Source organism: Rana temporaria, chromosome 10, assembly GCF_905171775.1.
Source record: "Rana temporaria chromosome 10, aRanTem1.1, whole genome shotgun sequence".
Taxonomy (NCBI): domain Eukaryota; kingdom Metazoa; phylum Chordata; class Amphibia; order Anura; family Ranidae; genus Rana; species Rana temporaria.
The window spans coordinates 63,934,625-63,960,043 of NC_053498.1; the positions used below are offsets into that span (position 1 = coordinate 63,934,625).

The window sequence follows — 25,419 nt, forward strand, 5'->3', positions numbered from 1 at the left end:
GATGTACTATGGATTAAAGTGATACTAAACCCTTGGCTTTTTTTCTGCTAATCCTGCTCCTTTAAGGTAATGTAGTGTGTTTTCACTTACCTTTTCCTTCATTTTCCTTTTCAAATGCTTTTTTGGGGGTCAATTTTCCCCACTTTCTGTTGTTCACCCAGATGGTTGCCTCGTCAGCAGAACCGTTCTGAAGGGGGTTATCATGTGTGTGCGCGCTTCCTCCACAGAAACTACATCCCTGCGGGGAGACGCTGTCTGCGCTCACATGCACGGGAGCCGCGGACGTGTAAGATGTTGTAGCTCCGCCTCTCGTGCTCATTCTCGTTCAAGCCGTCAGGGAAAAAGCAGCAATGCCCATGCGGGATGCCGCTAAGCATAAAGAGACTTGTATTTCACATTCACATATGACGTGCGCTCCAACACCCGGAAACTGTGGCAATCTAAAGGGACTGTAAAGCAGAAAGGGACAAAAATAAGAATGTATAAAAAAAAAGGGAAAATACTAATTTTGGTGGAAATAATATATAGATGCCCGATGTATGCAGCATATATTTCAGATATATGCAAAAAAATATGTACCTTCACGCCCCCTGTAAGGATTCTTTTTTGGAAAATAAGGATAGTATTTCATGTCATCTTAAAGTGTGATATCACAATACAAATAAAGTACAAATGTATAAAAATGCATAATGTGCCAATGAAGTGCAAACAAGTCCTGTATAGTACAACAAATATATCTATTACAGTAAAATTCCTCCACCAAAAACTCAAATTGTTGCCAGACTTTTCCCAGCATAAAGAAGCACCAGCCACCCCTTAATGAAATGAGGACTCATGCTACCAGAACATGTGCTACATGTGTAGAAAGCTTAGAGTTTTAATATAGGTAGGTCTCATTCCGGGTAGCCTATGCATCCACCCATAGTGTTCTCCTCTCCAGTTCTCATTACCAACCCAAGTTGAAGCTCACACTGGAGCCAGCAAAGACGGTAATCGTATAGTATTTTCTGCACCATATGAATCACATACATAGCACACCAAACAAACAGAGCAATATTTTAATGCAAAACCGCTGTAACTCACATAGAAAGCCTCTGCTGACTGATATCATGCAGCAGCGTGATGTCAGCACTAAAGTGGGGCCGAGACTTCAGTGTTGATGTCACGCCATTGCAGAGGCCTGTTTGTTTGGCCCAGAGGAGCAGAGACTTGAGTGCTGACATCACGCTGCTACATCGACAGCTGCAGCTGGTTGGGACATCATATGACAGTTTGGTGTGGGTTTTGGTCAACCTGGGTATGGTCTAAACCTTAGTCCATCCCTAATCTAAAGCCGCGTACACACGATCAGTTCATCTGATGAAAACGGTCTGATGGACCGTTTTCATCAGACGAACCGATCGTGTGTGGGCCCCATCGGTTTTTTATCCATCGGTGAAAAAAATAGGAACTTGTTTTAAAATTATCTGATGGTTAAAAAAACGATAGAAAAAAACGATCGTCTGTGGGGAAATCCATTGGTTAAAAATCAACGCATGCTCAGAATCAAATCGACGCATGCTCAGAAGCATTGAACTTAATTTTTCTCAGCACGTCGGTGTGTTTTATGTCACCGCGTTCTGACACGATCGTTTTTTTAACTGATGGTGTGTAGGCAAGACTGATGAAAGTCAGCTTCATCGGATATCTGATGAAATAATCCATCAGACCGTTTTCATCGGATGAACCGATCGTGTGTACAGGGCATAAGTGTATGGCTGAATTCACTCTTTTGTATTCCTCGGTAGTGCCATAACACACATGTGTTACATTGTACATTAATCTAGTGAGTCCTAGTGCTGTTTATGAATTTCACTGGTATCAAGAGCTTTTAATTAACCACTTGAGCTCCAAGAGATTTTACCCAAGTCATGACCAGGCCATTTTTTTTGCGATTTAATACTGCACTACTTTAACTGGTAATTGCGTGGTCATGCAACGCTGTACCCAAAAAAGGTTTATATACATTTTTTCACACAAAATAGAGCTTTTTTTTTGTGGTATTTGATTGCCACTGGGTTTTTGTATTCATTGCACTATAAACAAAAAAAGACTGCACAAAAAAATAAACATTGGGCTCCATTCACAAAGCGGCACCTACCGCTTTAAGAAATGCAGTAAAATACTGATGAGGCTGCAGTGATATGCTGCACTGATGGGCACTGATAGCTAGCACTAATGTGCATTGATAGGTGGGACTAATAGGCAGCACTGATAGGCGGCACTGCTGGGCACTGATAGGCAGCACTGCTGGGCACCGATAGGGGGCACTGCTGGGCACTGATAGGCGGCACTGATGGACATGATAGGTGGCATTGATGAGAATCAATTGATGAGCACCACTGATGGGCGCCGATGGGCACTGATGGGCAGCATTGATGGGCACTAAATGGCACTGATGTGGCTGCACTAATTATCAGTGCCCTGATGATCAGTGCCCCCTCTCAGGATTGCCGGTTACCAGCTCTCCTCAAGCTGTGACAGCCTGTGAGGAAAGTACTGCCGATAACCGACAAGTCTGTTTACACTGTGATCAGCTGTGACTGGACACAGTTGATCATGTGGTAAAGGGCCGCTGTGATGGTCCCTTTACCCCAATCTGTGATTGGTCATATCCAAAGGGGCGTGGTAAAAGATCGACATCCATGTACACCCTCCCGAAACATCTTTGGGCTATAGTGAGAAGTTATTAAAGTATAACCTTTTTGTTGATAGGGTGGAGAGGTAATTAGAACCCTATTGCCTGTGCTCTCATAAGAGAGATCCACCCTCTCTATTTGTCCTGTTTACCATTATCATTAAAAGTGAAATGAAAAGAAAATCCCAAATGTTGGATTGTCCCCAATAAAAATAGAGGGGACATTTTTCAATAGGGACACCGATTCAGGTGACCTGGGGGACCCCAATGGATTCCCTAAATGTGCAGATATTTCTTCTCACTTCCTGTTTTGGCAATGGGAAAGAAAACTAAGGTAAATCTTTTTTTAGTTCTCTAAATGTTCATAATATGGTTTTATATTGTGATCGTACAGTAATAAGACATTTGTTTTGTACATGTATATGTTGGTTCTATGAGCGCATCGAGGCCTTCGGGTAATGACTGCACTCCCAATAAGCATTTTAATAAATAAATAAATAAATAAATAAATCTTCCCATGGGACACAGATGAAAAAAGAAAAAACACTGACAGGGGTTCTAACCCTCCATTACCCTATCCTAAATTAAAAAGAAAGTTTTGCCTTTAGTTACACTTTCAAGCAGCCTTTCTCCACCTTTTCAACACAGAGGAACCCTTAAAACATTTTCTCAGGAAACCCCTGCTAAAAATGAGTATCTACAACTCATGATTCATTAGTGTGAGGGTCAATGGGATAAATGCTCCTTACACTTGTGGTCACTGAGAAGAGTTACTGCCTTGTAGATAGCTAAAAATATCAATGATGTCATTGGGAACTTGTCAATGGGAAGATATCTCTAAAAAGAATTGTGAAAAAGTAAGTAAGTAGCCTTACTACATTTGACATGACCAGGGATTAGACCATTGTGATATGCATGTACATTGTATTATGTTTGGAGTGATTGGGGAGTTTTTTGCAGAAAATTATGTATATGTTTTTACAGTATACAGTGGAACCTCAGATTGCGAGTAACACGGTAATGAGTGTTTCACAATACGAGCACTGTATTTAAAAAAAATCCTAACTCGGTTTGCGAGTGTTGTCTCGCAAAATGAGCAGGATTCAGGCCAAATTGGTATTCAGTACCGCGTTTGGCCTGAGGTGGGGGGGGGTGCCAAAGCCAAACAGAGACAGCTTGGCTGACCTTGGCAAACCCCAGAAAAGCTCGGGAATGGAGTCTTTCCGAGGTTTGCTGAGGTCAGCCGAGGTGTCCTCGGGCCTTTCCAGCAGTTTCCCAGGCTCTCCGGCGCCCCCCACCTCTGGCCACATGCCATTGAAGTCAATGCGGAACAAATTATTTTTGTTTCCATTGACTTCAATGGGGAAACTCGCTTTGATATGCGAGTAATTTGGATTACGAGCATTCTCCTGGAACAGATTATGCTCGTTATCCGAGGTTCCACTGTATTCACAAAAAAAGTCTCTACAAGTCAGCATGTGAAATAGCGCATTTTTCCCGCACTTAGAACTGCCCCTGCACAAAATGACATTCAGAAGGAAAAAAGTCATTTAAAAATTCACACGCGGCTATAATGAATTGTCGGCTCTGACAATTCTAAAGGGATTCATTCATAAAACAAAAACAAAAAATGTGTAGGGGTTCCCCCAAATTAAATTACCAGGCCCTTCAGGTCTGGAATGGATATTAAGGGGAACCCCGCCGTAAAAACCAAAAAAAAAAAGACGTGCGGTTCCCGGCAAATATCCATTCCAGGCCCTTCAGGTCTGGTGTGGATTTTAAGGGGAACTCCACCCCAAATTTAAAAAAAAAATGGCGTGGAGTCCCCCTAAAAATCCACACCAGACCCTTATCCGAGCACGTTGACCTGGCCGGCCACAGAAAAGAGGGGGGGACAGAGTGCGGCCCCCCCCTCTCCTGAACCGCACCAGGCCACATGCCCTCAACATGGGGAGGATGTCCCCATGTTGATGGGGACAAGGGCCTCATCCCCACAACCCTTGCCCGGTGGTTGTGGGGGTCTGCGGGCGGGGGGCTTATCAGAATCTGGAAGACCCCTTTAACAAAGGGGACCCCCAGATCCTTGCCCCCCCCCCTGTGTGAAATGGTAATGGGGTACATTGTACCTCTACCATTTCACCCCAAAAAAAATTTCAAAAGTGTTAAAAATGACAGTAGCCGGTTTTTGACAAATCTTTTAATAAAATCTTCTTTTCTTCTTTTCTTTCGGGTTTCTTCCGCTGCTTCTTTCTTGGGTCTTCTCGTCCACATCTTGCCCGACGTGTTCTTCTATCTTCTCCGTCCGTCCTTCAGCCTCCTCGTCTGCCCGGTGTCTTCTCCTGTCTTCTCCGTCCTTCAGCCTCCTCGTCTGCCCGGTGTCTTCTCCTATCTTCTTCTCCTTCCGTCGGCCTCCTCGTCCGCATCTTGTGTCTTCTCCGGTCTTCTTCTCGGTCCGCCAGCCTTCTCGTCCACCTCTTTTTCTTCCCCGGACGCCGCAATTGAATTTGAATTGGCCGCCGTGTTGCGCTCCTGGGACCCGCCCCCCTCTGACGCCACAAGTAAACTCCTTAGAAGGTCATGTGCGTCAGAGGGGGGCAGGGTCACAGAGCGTCACACGGCGGGGGAATTCAATTTCAAACGCGCCGCCCGGAGAAGAAGATGCCGCCGCTTCCAATTGAAGTTCCCGCCGTGTCACACTCATGTGACCCCGCCCCCCTCTGACGCACATATGCCACACGCGGACTTTCATATGAGTTTACCTGTGGCGTCAGAGGGGGGCGGGTCCCAGGAGCGGGAACACGGCAGCCAAATCAAATTCAAACGCTGGGTCCGGGGAAGAAAAAGATGTGGACGAGAAGGCTGGCGGACGGACGGAGAAGAAGACAGGAGAAGACAACGGGCAAGATGCGGGACCAGAAGGCTGAAGGACGGACGGAGAAGATAGAAGAACACGTCGGGCAAGATGTGGAAGAGAAGACCCAAGAAAGAAGCAGCGGAAGAAACCCGAAGGAAAGAAGAAAAGAAGATTTTATTAAAAGATTTGTCAAAAACCGGCTACTGTCATTTTTAACACTTTGACATTTTTATGGGGGTGAAATGGTAGAGGTACAATGTACCCCATTACCATTTCACATAGGGGGGGGCCAGGATCTGGGGGTCCCCTTTGTTAAAGGGGTCTTCCAGATTCTGATAAGCCCCCCGCCCGCAGACCCCCACAACCACCGGGCAAGAATTGTGGGGATGAGGCCCTTGTCCCCATCAACATGGGGACATCCTCCCCATGTTGAGGGCATGTGGCCTGGTGCGGTTCAGGAGAGGGGGGGGGCCGCACTCTGTCCCCCCCTCTTTTCTGCTGCCGGCCAGGTCAGCGTGCTCGGATAAGGGTCTGGTATGGATTTTTAGGGGGACTCCACGCCATTTTTTTCAATTTGGGGTGGAGTTCCCCTTAAAATCCACACCAGACCTGAAGGGTCTGGTATGGATATTTGGGGGGACCCCACACCATTTTTTTGGGGGGGTTTTACGGCGGGGTTCCCCTTAATATCCATTCCAGACCTGAAGGGCCTGGTAATTTAATTTGGAGGGACCCCCATTTTTTTTTTTTTTTATTATTATTTTTTTTAATGAGCAATGACTGTATTCTTTATAGCCATGAGTACTTTAAACTTCCTTTTTTTTGTTTCACTTCAGAAATGACATCTTGTACAGGGACAGTTCTAAGCACGGGAAACATGCGTGTACCCCCTCCCCCCCCCCGTATGAAATTTAAAGGAATATTTCACTTTTATTATTTCACTTTAACCACTTCCATACTGCGCCTATTCTGGCACTTCTCTCCTTCATGTAAAAATTATATTTTGTTCCTGGGAAATTACTCAGGACCCCCAAACATTATATATAATTTTTTAGCAGACACCCTAGGGAATAAAGTGGCGGTCATTTTTTATTTTTATTTGCACAATAATTTTTCTAACGCCTTTTTTTTTTGGCCCAAAAAAAAACAGGGTTCATGAATTAAAAAAATAGAAAACAGTAAAGTTAGCCCAATTTTTATGGATAATGTTAAAGATGATGTTACACCGAGTAAATAGATACCTAACTTGTCACGCTTTGCACACACTCATGGAATAGCGCCAAACTTTGGGACATAAAAATATCCATAGGCGATGCTTGTTTTTTTTTTTACAGGTGACCAGTTCAGAGTTACAGAGGAGGTCTAGGGCTAGAATTATTGCTCTCGCTCTAACGCACGCGTCAATACCTCACATGTGTGGTTTGAATGGTGTTTACATATGTGAGCGGGACTTACATGCATATTCGCTTCTGAGTGCGAGCTTCTCGGGATAGGGGCGTTATTTTATTTTTTGTTTGTTTTTTTTACCTCATATTTTTCTTCTTGCACTTTTTTGACACTTTTTTTGATTTTGGATCACTTTTCTTCCTATTACAAGGAATGTAAACATCCCTTGTAATAGGACTAGTGTGTGACAGGTCCTCTTTATGGAGAGAGGCGGGGTCAATAAGGCTGGAAAGCATGGTATTGAAAAAAAAAAAAAAAAAGATCTCATGCTTTCAGCTGCAATCATGTTCGTTCAGCACAGTGGTGTAGTGTATAGCACTTTGACCTAGCAGCAAAAGGGTCGCTGGTTCGAATCCAGCCCGTGACACCATCTGCATGGAGTTTGCATGTTCTCCCTGTGCCTGCGTGGGTTTCCTCCCACAATATAAAAACACGCTGTAAATCGGATCCGGTCTAAAAAAGCCCTAATATGCAGTAGTATATTTAGGTTTTGTGCTGCCCTAGGCCTGACTACATATCTGCACCTCCTAATAGAAAAATGACCCACCCTTCCTGTCAAGGTCACACCCTGTTTTTGTATGACCCGCCCAGGAATTTTCAGGGGACCCACACACTAGTTCTGGGGGGGAAGGGGGCACTGGATTCCCTTAACCACTTCCATACCAGGCACTTACGCACCTTCCCGCCCAAGCCAATTTTCAGCTTTCAGCACTGTCGCACTTTGAATGGCAATTGCGCGGTCATACAACACTGTACCCAAACAAAATTGGCGTCCTTTTTCCCCCACAAATAGAGCTTTCTTTTGTTGGTATTTGATCACCTCTGCAATTTTTTTTTGGCGCAACAACTAAAAAAAGACTGCAAATTTTGAAAAAAAAACGTTTTTATTTTTTTATGTTAATTTTTTTGTAAATAAGTTTTTCTCTTTCAATTACGGGCACTGATATGGCGGCACTGATGGGCACCGTTGAGATGGCACTGATGGACATCGATGAGGTAGTACTGACGGGCACAGATGAGGTGGCATTGATTGGCGGCGCTGGTATGCGGCACTGATGGGCACTCATAGGCGGCACTGATGGGCACTCATGGGCGGCACAGATGGGCACTCATGGGCGGCACTTATGGGTGGCACTGATGGATACTTATGGGTGGCACAGGTGGGCACTGATAGGTGGGCACTGTGCATGGATGGGCACTGTGGGGTGGCACTGATGGACACTGTGGGGTGGCACTGATGGACACTGTGGGGTGGCACTGATGGACACTGTGGGGTGGCACTGATTTTCCCAGGTTGCCAGTCAGTGCCCATTTGTGGGCACTGATTGGCATCTTTTTTCTTTTTTTTTTAATGCTTTTTTTTTTTTTCCATATTTTTTTTTTTTTTTTGCCCACCCTGGTGGTCCAGGGTGGGCATCCCTGGTGGTCCGGTGTGGTGATCCGAGGGGGGGCTGCGCTGATAAACAATCAGCGCGAACGCCCCGTCAGGAGAGCCGCCGATCGGCTCTCCTATACTCGCGTCTGTCAGACGCGAGTGAGGAAGAACCATCGATGGCTCTTCCTGTTTACATCGTGATCAGCCGTGATTGGACACGGCTGATCACGTGGTAGAGAGTCTCCATCTCCGTGAGAGACTCTTTACCGAGATCGGAGATGCAGGGTGTCAGACTGACAGCCCGCATCACCGATCGCCACGCTGCGTGCCCCCACAGGCGCGCGTGGCATGAAATCCTGCAGGACGTCCTGTCAGGATTGTGTAACCACTTCCCGGACGTAAATCGGCCATAGGCTGGGCGGGAAGTGGTTAATTTGCATAGTTTTTCTCTCACTTCCTGTTTGGCTATGGGGCAGGAAGTGAAGGCAAATCTCCCCAATTGGACACAGATAATACAAAATAAACTGACAGGGCCTATAACCCTCCCTCACTCTATCCAAAATTAAAATTAAAGAAAATAAAACGTGTTGATTATAGTTCTAGACAGTTTAAGCACAAATTTCATACAGTTTTATTGAGAGCCCTAAGAAAATATAACCATGCCAATAGGCCAGGATACAGCGTGGCTATGTAAGAATGTGTGTGTTAGAGCACCCCACAAACACCACCCAATGTTAACTAAAAAATTATTAATTTGCAAATAAGTATTATCTGCTCATTTTTTTGGGGATGTCTGCACCCCTGATAGTGAGAACATTTGTGAGGTGTCTTCACCCTTTCTAATTCATTCACTTCCTGTCACATAGCCAAACAGGAAGTGAGGGTAAAACCTTACTAATATATTTTCTTGGGGACACAGAGATCAATCTAAATAGTTTCCCATTATGTAAATTGCACTCTAGCATTTTGCGGTGTACACCCCAAATTATTAGGGATCTTGGACTTTGGGGTCCATTTACTAAAGGCAAATCCACTTTGCACTACAAGTGCAAAGCAAGGAAGAAAACAAAACAACTTTGCTTCTACAGGATTGGATGTTAAAACCATCAGTGCTTCCTCTCTGATTTTCAGCAACTATGCTTGTACTGCAGAGTGGCTTTGCCTTTACTAAACCCCAAACTAAATAATCATTTGGGGCAGGGATCCTCAAACTACGGCCCTCCAGCTGTTGTAGAACTACACATCACATGAGGCCTTGTAATGCACTGACATTCACAGACATGACTAGGCATGATGGGAATTGTAGTTCCTGAACAACTGGAGGGCCGTAGTTTGAAGACCCATGATTTGGGTCTCAATTTGCTTAATGGGGACACTAGTTAGATTGACCTGTGTCCCCAAGAAAAGACACTGGTAGGGTTTTAACCTCACTTCCTGTTCAGCTGTGTGACAGGAAGTGAAGCCAATTTTAAGAAAAGGGACACAAAGCTCAACCCAAAAAAAAAAAAACCACAAGCAGGGGTTCTAACACTCACTTGGCTTCCCTCAAACACCCACAATTAGAATAGGATTGCCTTGCCCTAGATTTAAGCACAGTGCTGTAAATCAGCACTTCAAGCCTGTCCACCAATAGCCCCCCCCCCCCCCACACATTTCATGATTACACACCAGGAAAGAAGCTTAGACAAAAATCACACCTAATTTGTTAGGCCCTAACCTAGTTCAGCTGCAGCTGTCAAAATATGTTGCATGAAAAAGTAACAAAAAACAAACTTCAAAATTTTAAAGTAATTTTTATTGGTCAACAAAACAAGGAAAGAAAATAAACAAACAAACACACACAAACAAAAATACATTTCAAAACTCAAAATAAACAGATTTAAAGTCGCAACATCTTCACAATTTTGTCATAAAATAAGGCCACAGAGACAAATACATCAAAGTAAACATCATTTAAAAATAAACAAAAACCATTGGCAAAATAAAAACCCATGCAACAAACCACATTTGTGTTCCGCAACAGCATTTCTGCCTGCCCCTATGAGGGCAGCTGAGGACTGATCGATGCACGGTTTTTATAACATGTGCTAGTAATGAAGCAATTGAAATCACATGAACAAATTGCAGTCTCTAGTGTGGGTGAGCTTACACCTGGTTAATTAACCCAACCCACGCTCTATGACCATCCAAGTGATTTTCACCTTTTAAAAAGAAAGGATTTTTTCTACGTGTTTGAGCAGACTCAGTTCATCACACATGTAGGAAAAAAGCTGCAATGGCATGAGAGTTTTTTTTTTTTTTTCCCCTGATCTCATGCTTTCCAGCCTGGCCCGGTCATTGAAATCACGCAAGTCCCGCCCACATATATAAACATCGTTCAAATCACACATGTGAGGTATTGACGCGTGCGTTAGAGCGAGAGCAATACTTTTACCACTAGACCTTCTTTGTAACTATAAACTGGTAACCTGGAAAAAAAAGAAAAAGGTCGCCTATGGGGATATTCACGGAATGAATTTTGGCCCCATTGCCAGGAGTGTTTCCAATAGTAAAGCGTGACATGTAAGGTATCTATTTACTCGGTGTAACATCATCTTTCACATTATCCCCAAAAATTGGGCTAACTTTAGTGTTTTGTTAATTTTTAACCACTTGAGCCCCGGACCATATTGCTGGTCAATGACCGGGCCAGTTTTTGTGATTCGGCACGGCGTCGCTTTAACTGACAATTGCGCAGTCGTGCGACGTGGCTCCCAAACAAAATTGGCAACCTTTTTTTTTCCCCACAAAGAGAGCTTTATTTTGGTGGTATTTGATCACTTCTGCGTTTTTTTTTTTTTTTAGAGCTCTAACCAAAAATAGAGCGACAATTTTAAAAAATAAAGAATTATTTTTACTTTTTGCTATAATAAATATCCCCAAAAATATATATTCTAAAAAATAAAAAAACCCTCAGTTTAGGCCGATACGTATTCTTCATCTTTTTGGTTCCAAAAAATCGCAAATAGCGTTTAGTGTTTGGTTTTGGCAAAAGTTATAGCGTCTACAAAATATAGCATTTTTTTGTTTTAACTAGTTATTGCGGCGATCCGCGATTTTTATCGGTACTGCGACATTATGGCGGACACATCGGACACTTTTTTGGAACCATTGGCATTTTTCTAGCGATCAGTGCTGTAAAAATGCATTGCTTACTATAAAAATGCCACTGGCAGGGAAGGGGTTAACACTAGGTGCGAGGGAGGGGTTAAATATGTTCCCTGGGTGTGTTCTAACTGAAGGGGGGGGTGGGACTGACATGTGTAAATGACAGATCGCTGTTCATGAAGGGGAACTCCAGACCCCAAAAAAAAAATAACGTGGGTTCCCTCCAGGTGCATACCAGGCTCTTAGGCTTGGTCTGGAACATAAGGGGTTAAACCCGCGCAAAAAAAACAGCGTGGGGTCGTCGTCCCCCAAGATCCAGACCAAGCTCTTATCCCAGGCACGCAGTCTGGCCAGACAGGAATGGGGGTGGGGACGAGCGAGCGCCCCCCCTCCTGAGCCATACCAGACCACATGCCCTCAACATGGGGGAGTGTGTGCTGTGGGGGAGGGGGGCACTGCCCCCCCACCCCAAAGCACTCTTGTCCCCATGTCGATAGGGACAAGAGCCTCTTCCCGACAACCCTGGCCGTTGGTTGTCGGGGTATGCGGGCGGAGGGCTTATCAGAATCTGAGAGGCCCCTTTAATAAAGGGGCCCCCAGATTCCGGCCCCCCACCCTATGTGAATGAGTATGGGGTACATCGTACCTCTACCCATTCACATGGGGGAAAGTGTAAAGTAAAATAAAACACCACACAGAATAAAATATTTTATTAATCAGCTCCGGAGCCCCCCCTTTCTTCTTTAGCTCTCTTACAAGGGGGGGTTTCTTCTCTCCCGATCTTCCGCCGGGACCCTGGGCTTCGGTGATTTCTGCCGGGGGAGGGCGCCATCCCTCGGTCCTCTCCGGAGCCTTCCGCCGGATGCCCCCACCCCATTTAAGCTCTTTTACATTAGGGGGGGGGGCATCCGGACTTCGGGGTCTTCTGCCGGGGGATGGCGCCTATCCCCCGGTCTTTCCGGTGCCTTCCTGGTCTGGTATGGCTCAGGAGGGGGGGGGCACTCGCTCGTCCCCACCCCCATTCCTGTCCGGGCCAGACTGCGTGCTTGGGATGAGGGCTTGGTTTGGATCTGGGGGGGACCCCCGCGCCGAATCGGCGCGGGTTTAACCCCTCACGTTCCGGACCAAGCCTAAGAGCCCAATGTAGCCCTGAAGGGGGACCCGCGCCGATTTCAAGTTTGAAATTTGGCGCGGAGTTCCCCTTCATGGCTGAAAACAGCTCGGAGATTCCCGTGCGCCGCGTCACGCAGCGCATTCACGGGTACGCCGCTTGGTATTTACCAAGATTTTCACGGCGTACTGACAAGGCGCACGGGAAGCGCCGAAATTTCTCTCTGCGCATGCCCAGTATGCAAATGAACCTCCCGAGGTTCAGGCGCACTGTGCAAGCGTACGGGGATCTGTTTTCAAAAAACACTTTCCCTTTCAATTCGGCCCGCCAAACACTTTCAAACACATGTCACTTCACTTCCCCTGCATCCCCCCACCTCCCCCCCCTAATAAACTCCCGCCCAAACCCCCCGCAATTTACATTTCAATGTGCCATGCGCCAGGTCTGTACTGGTGCACAATGCACCCTCTCCTGGGCGCACGGAGCACATTAGTAACTAGGGAAATACACTGCACTAGCAGCGTATTTCTTTAGTAAATGTCAAAACGGCTGCTACTCCTGCTTTTACTCCATGAGTCATGGAGTAAAGGCTTGGTAAATCAGCCCCAGAGTGTGATCAGCCAAGATAGCTAAAATTGCTGATTGGAGGAAAGGCACACACCCCCTCTCATCATAGGCAGAGACTCTCAGAGCTAATTTGTAATAGGAGCTGCTCTCTGCTACTCTATTTTAGCAACCTCCTTTGACAAAAGATTCAGGCTGCTTTTGTCTAAAAAGTCAAAAAATATGTCAACAGTTCTCAGGCTGATAACAGAGGAACCGTTCAGAAGAGACCTATAAGACTTGACTCATTAAAGAGAGATTACAAAATACTGCAGATATATGTGCCCAGCTCAAATTTCATGAATCAGGTTTACATCCACTTTAAAGTAGAACTGTAGGCAAAAGTTTTTCATTTTGGATAAAGTAAAGCCCTGAAAGCAAAGGCAAAATGTCGGGAGACATTTGCCGGTACAAAAAAATACAGGCCGACATTCTGCCCGTGTGTAGGTTGGTCTGTCCGACAGAAGTTCGGCCGGCTTCTGTCAGACGTGCATGCTGGAAAACCAGCAACCTACCAACTCCCAATCAGCGCTTTCAGCCAATGGCAGAGAGCGCTGATCACAGTATTCTGGTGGGGCGCCCATCCCCCTGTCAGAACACAACAGCTCAGTGGGGGAGATCGCTGGACTAACCTTGCATAGTTATAACAGCGGCTCTCAACCGGAGCTGTAAGTTATTTATCGGACAACCCGTGGGGTTCCATGGAAATAAAATGTAGAGTGTACCAGGCTTAAGGGAGGGTTATAACCCCTGTCATTTTTTTTCTTCATTTTTTGCCATATATGTCCCCATTGGAAGATGTTCACTTATCTGGGGACAACCCAAAATTTGTGATTTTATTTTCATTTCATTTTCAGTGATACTGGTAAACAAGAGGATGAATCCCCCTAATGGGGGCACAGACACCAATAAAAACCCTTTTCTAAAACACCTTGACTCTATCCAAAACTAAAAAAAAAAGTTTTTCCTTTTAGTTATATTTTAGGTAAATCAACCTCAGGGATTTTCCATATTTCCATATTTAGGTTTCTATACATTGAGAGAACTGATCCAAAAAGGTAGACTACTCAAAAGTGGATATTATTTTTTTACATTCCTTAAATACTGCATGCCTAGACCTCTAATTAATTACTGCATACATTTAAATAGTTATTTCCTTCTATGAATTGAGTAGTCTTTTCATGATGTATTTACCAAGCGTTTTCCGAGTTTTGTGGTAAACACCGCAAAACAGCATAGCGAATTGACAGTTTCAGGACTGCATGTGATATTTGGGGAAAGTGTGTCCAGACACCTAAATACTGCATGCGATCTGCTTTAGTGAATGGAGCCCAATATTTTTTACTTTCTGCTACACAACATATTCAATAAGAAATTTAAAAAAATCGAATTTCTTCATAAATTTTAGCCAAAATGTATTCTGCTACATGTCTTTGATAAAATAAATCCCAATAAGTGTATATTGAATGGTTTGTGTTATAGGGCTACAAACTATTATAAATATACACTGGAATTTATTTTTCTTTAATACTACTAATGGCATTGATCAGTGACTTATAATGGGACCGCAATAGTATGTTGAGCAATCTAAAACTGACACTGTGGAGATCTAACTGCCACTGACATCACCACTGACATTAACCTCCCTGGCAGTATGATTATGTCTGATATTTGATGCTGAAAGCAGTACAATTGTTTTGCATGGAATTTTGGCGTTTTATATTGTAGACCTGTAATTCTTAGGAATATCACACTTAAATCTGTCCAAACAAGAGTCTAGTAGAAATCCCTGTTATATTAACGTTTAAAACACAAAATCATAAATTTTAATATAATAAACAACTACAAATAATTACAAAACAAATAATAATAATATAATAATAATAAAATGTATTCAATAATGTAATCAAATCAAAAACACTGACATTTTTTTAGTTTCAGAATTGTCTCTGTCATTACTTTCAGTGTTTGATGCCGAATTTCCCCACAAATCGCTATCGCTCAAATCTGCAAGTGATTCTAATTTATTATCGCTGTTTTCTAGCTGGTCTAAAACCGCTTTTGCTGTATAGGGATGCTTTTTGGTTACTTTGGACAATCTCAAGTTTCCAGGCAGAAAGAACAGTTTATATAGTATAAAACTGCATACAGGGCACTGGACAAAACACTAGGGACAAAGGGGATGTGAAATTATTTGATACAGTAATGTAATCTGTAAGATTACAGTGTACTGTATGTGTTATGTTTTTTACACTTTTTTGAATTTGGCGCTGGGCTCCGTCCCCATGCCTTGCGGCGTTCGCAGGGAACAGAGCCCGGCACTGTAATAGATCGAGTGGAGTACACAGCCTGTGTGTCAGAAACCATGAATCAGACCGAGACAGAAGTACAGTTAAACCACACTTGTTTAATAATAAAAATAAAAAGGTAAACCGAGTAAGCATAGTCAAAATATAGCCAAAGTTCAGTAACCGGATCGGTTAAAAGGTAGTAGTACAGCAAGCAGGATCTGTAGCCAGAGGGAACGTCAGTCAAGCAGGTCTTTAAGAGGAATGCAGGAGAAAGTCTCCTGTGATGTTAACACAGGCGAAGGCAGAGAGCAAAATGAAGGGTCACTAAAGGATTTTTTTTTTTTAGTTAAATAGCTTCCTTTACCTTACTGCAGTCCTGGCTTCACTTCCTCATTGTTCGTTTTTGCTCTGATGTTGCTGTAATTCTTCTCTGTTCTGGACACTTCCTGGTTGTCTGTTTCCTGATGACCACAGTACTGGGAGATTCTAGTTTCATTTTCCAAACCATCACTGCTCTATGGCTCTGTACATGCACAGAGGCAGGATAACATGCAAAAACGAAACTAGATGCAAAAACAAAACTAGAGGTATATTATATGATTGATTTTTATCTAGTTTTAATCAATTTTAAAAGGAATCAGTTAACTATTATGTCTCTATAACCTGTAAACAGTAATTTCAGAAAAAAAAATCCTTTACAACTCCTTTAACTGGAAGGCATTAAGTAGGCAGAGCTGACGAGCAGGATCATCAACAGGTGAGTCACTGTGGAGAGAAAGGAGCTGACTATTAGCTGACAGCTGAGCTGCCAGCAAAGAGAAGGAAGGGCTGAGCCCAGCCCTGACACTGTGGACACAGCAGGGAGACATGTCAGGATCCTGGGGACAAGGAAAGTAACTTTGCCTGGATCCTGCGTTATAATCCCCAGTGTGGCTCTGGGTTACAGATTTTGGTAATGAAAAGTCACCCCGAGCCACACTCGGGAATACCGCTAGGGAGTTTAATACCGTGATCAGTGATAATACTATACACAGTCACTGTACTAATGACAGTGCCTGGGAAGGGCTTAACATCAAGGGGTTAAATGTGTGCCCAACTATGTGTAAAATATATAAAGTATGCTGCTTTTACTAATAGATCTCTTAGTTTCTCATCCCTGCTTTGCAGGGATGAGAAACAGAGAGATTGTTCCCTCTGTACAGAGCTCTATGTTGATTCTCAAAACATAGTTCTGGGCTGTGATTGTACAGAGCCGATCAGCAGGTCCCAGGCGTGAATCATTGGCTGTGAATTGCCGACAGGCTCCCACTGTGTACAATCACAGTGGGTGGCGGTTGGGGGGATGCATGCATGCGCCCTAATCCCAGAAAAGGCAGCGTCTTACAGGTATGTTGCTTTGCCTGTGTGGGGGGGGTGGGCGTTCGCAGTACATTGTGGGCGGTCGGTCTGCAAATGGTTAAACACACTCCTGGGTGCTATATTGCGTAGTCTGGTCAAGCCAACTGTCGGCTTTCAGGTAGAAGTGATTTGGGTGGTTGTAAAGTCACCTGAATACTATCACTACCACTGGAATATGCCATGTATACCAGACTCCACAGTCCCACCTGCATGGTAGGGAAGGGCAGAGGGAGCTCATCAAGTATCTGATCGCTTTACATACCTTTCTGGTCCAGAGTTTTACTCTATTAGCTTTAGTGGAGGACATGGGAGACATTAGAGGTCTAACAGATCCCTGGTGTTTCAAAAATGAAAACCTGACATTAAAGTGTGCTATCACATAGGGGGTTGTTGATCCCCTATGTGATAGCAATAAAGTTGAGAGGAAAAAACAAAGTAAATGTCATTGAATACCAGCAGCTCTGAGAGCATTAGCATTTTTGATTTTAATAAAACTGAGTGTTTGTGAAGTTCTATTTATTTTGGCATTGCTTGAGGCAATAGTGAAGCAGATTAACAGATAACAAGTGAATGAAAGGAATTTGTAAAAAGTGCATTTTGACCTGAATATCTAGTAAGGTCATTTACCTCTGGTGAGTTTATTCATTGAAGGTGTGGGAAACAGCATGGCTATAAGTGTTTCCTTTCACAGAATTGTTGATAAAATACAAAGATGGCACATTGTTGCATTTTAAGACTGGCCATTTATGTTTAAAGAGGTTTTTTTAAAAGGGTTGTAAAGAAAAAAAAATGTTTCCTCTAAATTGCTTGCTTTACCTCAGTGCAGTCCTCCTTCTATTGCCTCACTTGCATTACTGTGTGGAGTTAGACAGAAGAACAGGAAGTGAGGATTTCTCAGAAGAAATAAGGACATTTAAAAGCAAAATCGAAGGATGCGGTAAGTGAAGGAGGACTGCACTAAGGTAAAGGAAGCTATTTTAAGATGGACAGGCAGGAGTCACAGAGTATTTTCATTTGTGGTTTGAAGTGATTTTACTGAAGAAATAAAGGGGATTAGGAATTGGAGACTGTACACAGTATTTGATTTATTGTATGAAGCTAAAAGACTTTATTCGTTCACATGTTGTATAATTTTGTGAATCACATTAAAGCGGAACTAAACTGTATCTGAGCACCACAACCGGAAAACACTTTTTAATTCATTTTTGATATTCTATGCAAACTCTCCCATCCATCCATGTCTTGCTGAGACCGAGTTCGCCCAACGGCTTCAGTCGGAGGACCTTGGATTGCCACCTGCGGAGGAGAACGAAGAGGGTCTGCCCTTCGTATTTTTAGCAGATGCGGCTTTTGGTTTGGGTCCCCACCTCATGAGGCCATTTGCCCAACGCACCCTCACCCCTGAGAGGAGGGTTTTTAATTATCGGTTGGCCAGAGCAAGACGGGTGGTAGAGAATGCATTTGGAATCATGGCCCGCCGATTCAGATTGTTCTTGACTGCTATAAACCTGGCAGAATACAAATGGAACCACATCATCTTATGTTGCTGCATTCTTCATAATTTCCTACGAAGACATTCATCAAACTATTTGACTGTATTGCCTGATAAGGCACTTGATTTAGCTCCAGAGGCGGCCTGTGAGGCTAGCCATACAGGCTTGGCCCCCCAAAGCGCACGTGCAGTGCGGCAAGCCTATGTTGAATATTTTATGGGGAGGGGGGCCATTCCAATGCCAGATCTTGGCTAAATAAAATCTTTTATTTTCTGCAATAAACAGTCTAATTTGTTTGTTATTTGAATGCATTTTTATTATTGTTTTTTGTAGCTTTTTCCTAGGTTCTCATAGAGCCATGTGTTTGGGATGTACTAAATACCCATCATTCTCAATCTTACCACCCCAAATATACCGGAGTTCTTTTATTAGTCAGCATTGATACAAAGAACTAGCCACACATTTTTGATCTTACAAATATGTTTATTATTTAACAGAGATAAAATCAATGTATTTTTTTTTTACATTTTAAAAATATAAAATCAAGTTTTTTTTTTTTTCATTTTTCCAAATATAGAATCAAGGGGCAAGATCCACAGATAATTAGATGGGCGCAGCGTATCAGAGATACGCTACGCCGCCGTACCTTACCTGGCGGATCTTCGAATCCTCAAATAATTTGCGCCTTAAGTTACGGCGGCGTAGTGTATTTCTGGCGGCGGAATTCAAATCGGCGGGTAGGGGGCGTGATTCATTTAAATGAAGCGCGTCCCTGCGCCGAATGACCTGCGCATGCGTCGTTCCGAAATTTCCTGCCGTGCATTGCGCTAAATGACGTTGCTAGGACGTCATTTTTTTAACTTAGACGTGAGTTATGTCCATCCCTATTCACAGACGACTTACGCAAAAAAAAAATTCTAATTTCGAAGTGGGAACGACTGCCATACTTAAAGCGGGAGTTCACCCATTTAAAAAAAAAAAAAAAATCTCCCCTTAGCTTCCTGCTCGTTCGGTCTAGGGGAATCGGCTATTTATATTAAAATATGTGCAGTACTTACCCGTTTTCGAGCTGCATTTTCTTCCGTCGCTTCCGGGTATGGGTCTTCGGGAGCGGGCGTTCCTTCTTGATTGACATTCTTCCGAGAGGCTTCCGATGGTCGCATCCATCGCGTCACTCGTAGCCGAAAGAAGCCGAACGTCGGTGCGGCTCTATACTGCGCCTGCGCACCGACGTTCGGCTTCTTTCGGAAAATCGTGACGCGATGGATGCGACCGTCGGAAGCCTCTCGGAAACCTGTCAATCAAGAAGGAACGCCCATTCCCGAAGCCCATACCCGGAAGCGACGGAGAGGATGCGTCTCGTAAACGGGTAAGTACTGCACATATTTTAAAATAAATAGCCGATTCCCCTAGTAATAACGAGCAGGAATCTAAGGGGGAAAAGTGCCCTCTAAGGGTGAACCCCCGCTTTAACATGGCAAGTCTATCTATACGCCGCAAAATACCAGCTTTAACTATACGCCGGAAAAAGCCGACTACAGACGACGTTAGAAAATGCGACGGCCGCGCGTACGTTCATGGATCGTCGTAAATCGCTAATTTGCATACCCGATGTGGAAAACGACGCAAACTCCACCCAGCGGGCGCCAAATCATTGCATCTAAGATCCGAAGGCGTACGAAGCCGTATGCCTGTCGGATCTTACCCAGATGCCGTCGTATCTTGGTTTGAGGATTCAAACTAAAGATACAACGCAGGAAATTTGAAAGTACGCCGGCGCATCAGTAGATACGCCGGCGTACTTGCTCTGTGGATCTGCCCCAAGGTTTTTTTTTTTCATTTATACAAACATAATATAAAGTCAAGGTTTTTTTTTTTTCATTTATACAAACATAAAATCAAGTTTTTTTTTTCGTTTTTTTTTCATTTATACAAATATAAAATCAAGTTTTTTTTATTTATTTGTTTCATTTATACAAATATAAAATCAATTTTTTTTTTTTTTTATGAAACGCGTCCCCGCGCCAAATGAACGCGCAGTTCATTTGGCGCGGGGACGAAATTTCCCGCCGTGCATTGCGCGAAATGACGTCGCAACGACGTCATTTGTTTAACTTAGACGTGAATTACATCCATATTCACGGACGACTTACGCAAAAAAAAATTCAAATTTCGACGCGGGAACGGCGGCCATACTTAACATGGCAAGTCTATCTATACGCCGCAAAATACCAGCTTTAACTATACGCCGGAAAAAGCAAATTTGCATACCCAACGCGGAAAACGACGCAAACTCCACCCAGCGAACGCCAAAGTATTGAATCAAACCCAGATGCCGTCGTATCTTGGTTTGAGGATTCAAACTAAAGATACGACGTGGGAAATTTGAAAGTACGCCGGCGTATCAGTGGATCTGCCCCAAGGTTTTTTGAAAACATAATCAAACAAAAATCAAACAATAAAATAAAAACAAATCAAACCCTCCCCAAAACATCAATTACATTTTTTAGCTGTTGTTACAGCCTTTTTGCTTTCTCCCGAATCTCTCATGATGCAAGACAGATGTCTTCTACTTGTGCCCTGCACGACAACACCTCTGCAATCAAGAGCTGGGCACTATATGTGTCAAGTCCCTCACCAGCACGACTTGTTCCTGAAATGTGGGACCAAAACATGTATTAAAATTATGTAGGCCTACATTACCTGAAGCTGTGGTATATGATACTTTACCGGATGTTGTGGCGGGTTCCCCTTCGTCAACATCCCTCGGGGGTGTGCCTTGGGTTTCTTCAGTCTCCTGTCTTGCTGCTTCATTGTGCCCTACGAGATTGAAGAAAAGGTAAACATGACCTTAAAAGATTATAGAGGCCTGAAAGAAAATTTAAATATATTTTTTACTAAAATGATGGGACGATAGTTGGTTTTAAAAACCCTTCTAAAACAAGAAAAAAGTATTTTAGCCATTCCCAATGCACTTTAAATTCTTTGGAGATTTGGTGTAGTTTTCTACATGGAAGCTAACTAAGTAACCACTGGATCAGCTCACCTCTGTGTGACACCCTACATAGGTTGTTCTTGTGACAAAGAATTGTGCTACTGAGTCCACATGTGTAACCAACTGCTGAGCAGACACTCCTTTTTCTGTATATTAAGGTAGTATTTAATCTTAAAATCTACTTAGGAAAACATCTACATCAATTCCACAATTGATGTCACCTCAACCCACAAATATGTTGCAACTTTCATGTTTGTGGATCCAATAATTGGTCGTAGGAGTTGTCGTTCGTTCGATCAAAAATAAGAAAAAGACGATCTTTTTGTCTGATACAGTGTTTTAAATCCCATCAGCCCATGCGAAATAGGCATGATGCCATTTCTCACAAAGATCGACTTTTATTAGTTAAAGTCATCGAATGAACGACGACTCCGACGACCAAATATTGTGCCCACAATCAACACAATTCAGTTCAACCTGAAAGAAAAACCACATGGCACAAAGAACACACCCAAATAATGATTACACATGAAAATTACTTACTTCTTCTTCTAATCACTCTTTTTATTTTCTCCAGTTGCTCGGGCTCTCTCAACTTGAGGTCTGACCATCTTTTTCGCAGTTGCTCTCTGCTCCTGCATTCCCCAAATTTCTCATGGAGCCTCCTGATCACTTTCTCCATTATTGCGGCCTTTACTTTATTGGGATGCCTGTGCGGGCCATGTTTGGCATCATAGTCCTCCCTCCTTAAAATGCTGACCATCTCCACCATTTCCTGGAAGGCCATGTTGGAGGCTTTGTACCTCCACCTGGTTCTTCTGGCTGCTTGGGCCTGGCCTGCCTCCTGGCTCGAGTTAGTAGCCATATTGCTCTGCTCATCCATAATTCTTCTTCACAAAATGAGAGAGAAGGAGCGGGGAAAGAACGAGACCGAACGTCAGGGGCGGGGTATCGTGCGGAGCGTCACGCGTGCGTAGTGTAAAAAGGGATCCGACGTGTTTGAAAGTGGCGTTCAGAGTTTGTGGAAGAAAGCGGAAGTCACGATCGTTTCAAACGACGGTACGTAACTGTATTTTTGTCTTTATTATAGTGAACAGTGGATGAGTTTGTGGGCTAGATATGGTGTTAAAGCTTATTAGTAGTAGTGGCTTGACTAACATTAGGTTTTTGATTTTATCTTTGACTTACAGAAATAATGGATCTCTTCAAAGATGCCGAGTTCATGACCGAATTCATCCAGAGATGGAAGGAACATCCTGTTCTGTGGCAAACTAAAAACAAACTTAAAGTGGAGTTCCACCCATTTTTTGTTTGTCTGTGCTGCATGCCCTAATCTCATAGGCCTTGTACACACGAGAGGATTTCCGCTGGAAACGGTCCGCCGGACCGTTTCCAGCGGATAAATCCTCTGGCAGATTTTGATTTGATGGCTGTACACACCAAAATCTCTGCGGAATACATCCGCGGTGACGTGGCCGCACCGTCGCCGCGGCAAGGACGCGGCGACGTGCGCGACCCTGGAAGGTAAATACTTCCACGCATGCGTCGAATCATTAAGAAGCATGCGAGGGATGGGATCGGACGGACTTATCCGGTGAGTCTGTACAGACGACCGGATAAGTCCGGCGGACAGGATTCCAGCGGATAGATTTCTTAGCATGCTAAGAAATTTTTATCCGCTGAAAATCCGTCGGCTGGATTTTTATCCGCCTGAAAATGTCCGCTAGGCCGTACACACGACCGGATCTATCTGCTGGAACTGATCCGCGGATCAATCCCAGCGGATCGATCTGGTCGTGTGTACGGGGCCATAGTGTTCAGAATGGATAATTTTTATTTATTTTGTTGCTTGTAAATACCTTTATTTTGTAGTCCGTCATTACTTCCTCCTCCTTATTAGCCTAGGCTATTAAGTCACAAGGCTATTCGCAAGTGTTTCTGGGATAGGCATCATGTATCCCAGTAGTCCTTGCAAATAGCCTATTTGCATAGAGAAGGGGCGGCAACTTCCTCTGACACTCCCGTTGCTATGGAAACCTGACTGAAACCTATTACATCGCTTGTGCAGCACTGAGCATGTGCGAGATCTGCAAGGCTGAAATCCAGGAAGTCATACAGTCTGGCTTCATGATGCCCACACTTAAGATGGCCACGGTCTATTTCTAGATTATAAACTAACTAAATGCTCTAACAACCTAACAAAATGGACCTTAGTTTACAGACTAACTTTACTAGACTACATTAAGCTTGTGTATTACAGGGGTATTTATATTTAAAAAGTGAAATTGTGGGTGGAACTCCCCTTTAATAAAAACAAAGATGCCAGGAATAAAGCAAAAGAGAGCCTGCTTGAATTTGTAAAGACAAGGGTCCCCAACGCCACCACAGAGACTGTAAAGCAGAAAATAAATTCCATCAGGGGCACCTACAGGGCCCAACGGGTCCAAGTCCTGGCCTCAATGAGGTCTGGGGCTGCAGCTGACTCCATCTACAAGCCTACCCTGTGGTACTAGGGTCAGCTGCAGTTCCTGGACGACCACATTGAGGCCAGGCCATCCCTGTCTACCCTTCCCCCAAGAGGTAGCTCCCATCTTCCCTGCAGCCAATCCTCCAGTCTTCCCTGCAGGCAAGAGCAGGCAAGCTCGGAGGAAGAGCAAGAGTTCCTGGAGGACCCTGATTGTGACCCATGGAGCCAGGTATTGCATTTTGATAACAATTTTGGAAAATCAAAGTATAATAATGATGTCAAATTGATGTTACTAGTGTTATAAATTCTAAGGGAATGTACAAAAAGTGTTGAACATATCAATAGACAGTGGTGGCAAAACAGGATGGGGACAAGATAGAAAAATGAAGGGGTCTGAATGATTGTGTGTCATTTTCTGGTATGCCATTAGGGGGGGTAACACAATACACCTGGAAGGGGTCCCGGATGTCAAACACCCTTTTTGCCACAAATCAATTCGTCACAAAATAGACTACTTCTCTATTTTGGATAAAGGCCCCCTACTTCCCTATTTCAGCCGGAAGCAACCCCCCCAGCTCCAGGGGGACCATGTCTGAAGCTGTGTAAGGGCCCACATAATTATGGATAGCGACCCTGTGTGTGTAATATATATTAGCATTCAATTTGCATATGTTATGATTTTAAAAATGTGTGTGATTGATGAAAACAACAAATAAACTATGTCCCTTTTTTTTATACACAGACAGAGCAAAGCCAGGAGGAGGCAGGCCCCACAGGGAGCCAGGGGGAGGCAGGCCCCACAGGGAGCAAGGGGGAGGCAGGCCCCACAGGGAGCCAGGGGGAGGCAGGTACACCTGCAAGGCAGGAGGTGGCAGAATCCACTGGGAGCCAGGAGGCGGCAGGCCCCAGTGGGAGCCAGGAGGCACACCGGCGTGATACCATCTCCCGAATCCCTCCACTCCGCACTTCCGTGAAAAGGGCCAGGAGGCTTTGCCAAATGGAGGAGGAGACCCAGGCCATGCTTCGCGAAGCAACTGCGGCCGTCCCAGAGCCACCCACTGAAGAAGGGTTCGCAGTGCTCATTGCAGCCAAGCTACAAAATCTGGAGCGGGGCCAGCGTGTGCGCTGCAAACTCCTCATCTTCAAGGCCATAAGCATGGCGTCACTGGGGCAGCTCGATGACGACACCGACATTGTGCAGATTGCTTCTCCTGTCCTTGCTACTCCTCCTGCTCCTGCTCCTTCTCCTGCTCCTTCTCCTGCTCCTCCTCTTCCTGAGCCTGCTCTGGCTCCTGGCACTACCTCGGCTCCAGGAACCCAGCCCCCGAGGACTCGGGCTACAGGGAAGACTGCAGGGAAGGCTGCAGGGAAGGCTGCTGGGAAGAAGAAGTCCAGCCTGGATTGTTGGCTTGGTGGACCCTTGTCTTTAAAAATTCAAGCACGCTCTCAAGTGCTGCCTTCCTTGGCATCTTTGTTTTTATTAAGTTTGTATTTTAGTTTGCCACCATTGTATAATTTCTAATTTTTTATTCGGCCAGAATAAATGCATTTTTGTTTTGTCG

The 25,419-nt window shown here is 44.2% G+C and overlaps 1 protein-coding gene across 1 annotated transcript in view; it reads right to left on the reverse strand.

Annotated features, from left to right (window-relative positions):
• The window catches only part of LOC120915835 (general transcription factor II-I repeat domain-containing protein 2B-like), a 43,068-nt gene that overhangs the window by 12,004 nt on the left and 5,645 nt on the right, over positions 1-25,419 (reverse strand). Inside the window, exon 2 of the mRNA XM_040326641.1 lies at positions 21,126-21,215. Coding sequence (XP_040182575.1) covers positions 21,126-21,215 — 90 coding nt within the window. The remainder of the gene's footprint in view (positions 1-21,125; positions 21,216-25,419) is intronic.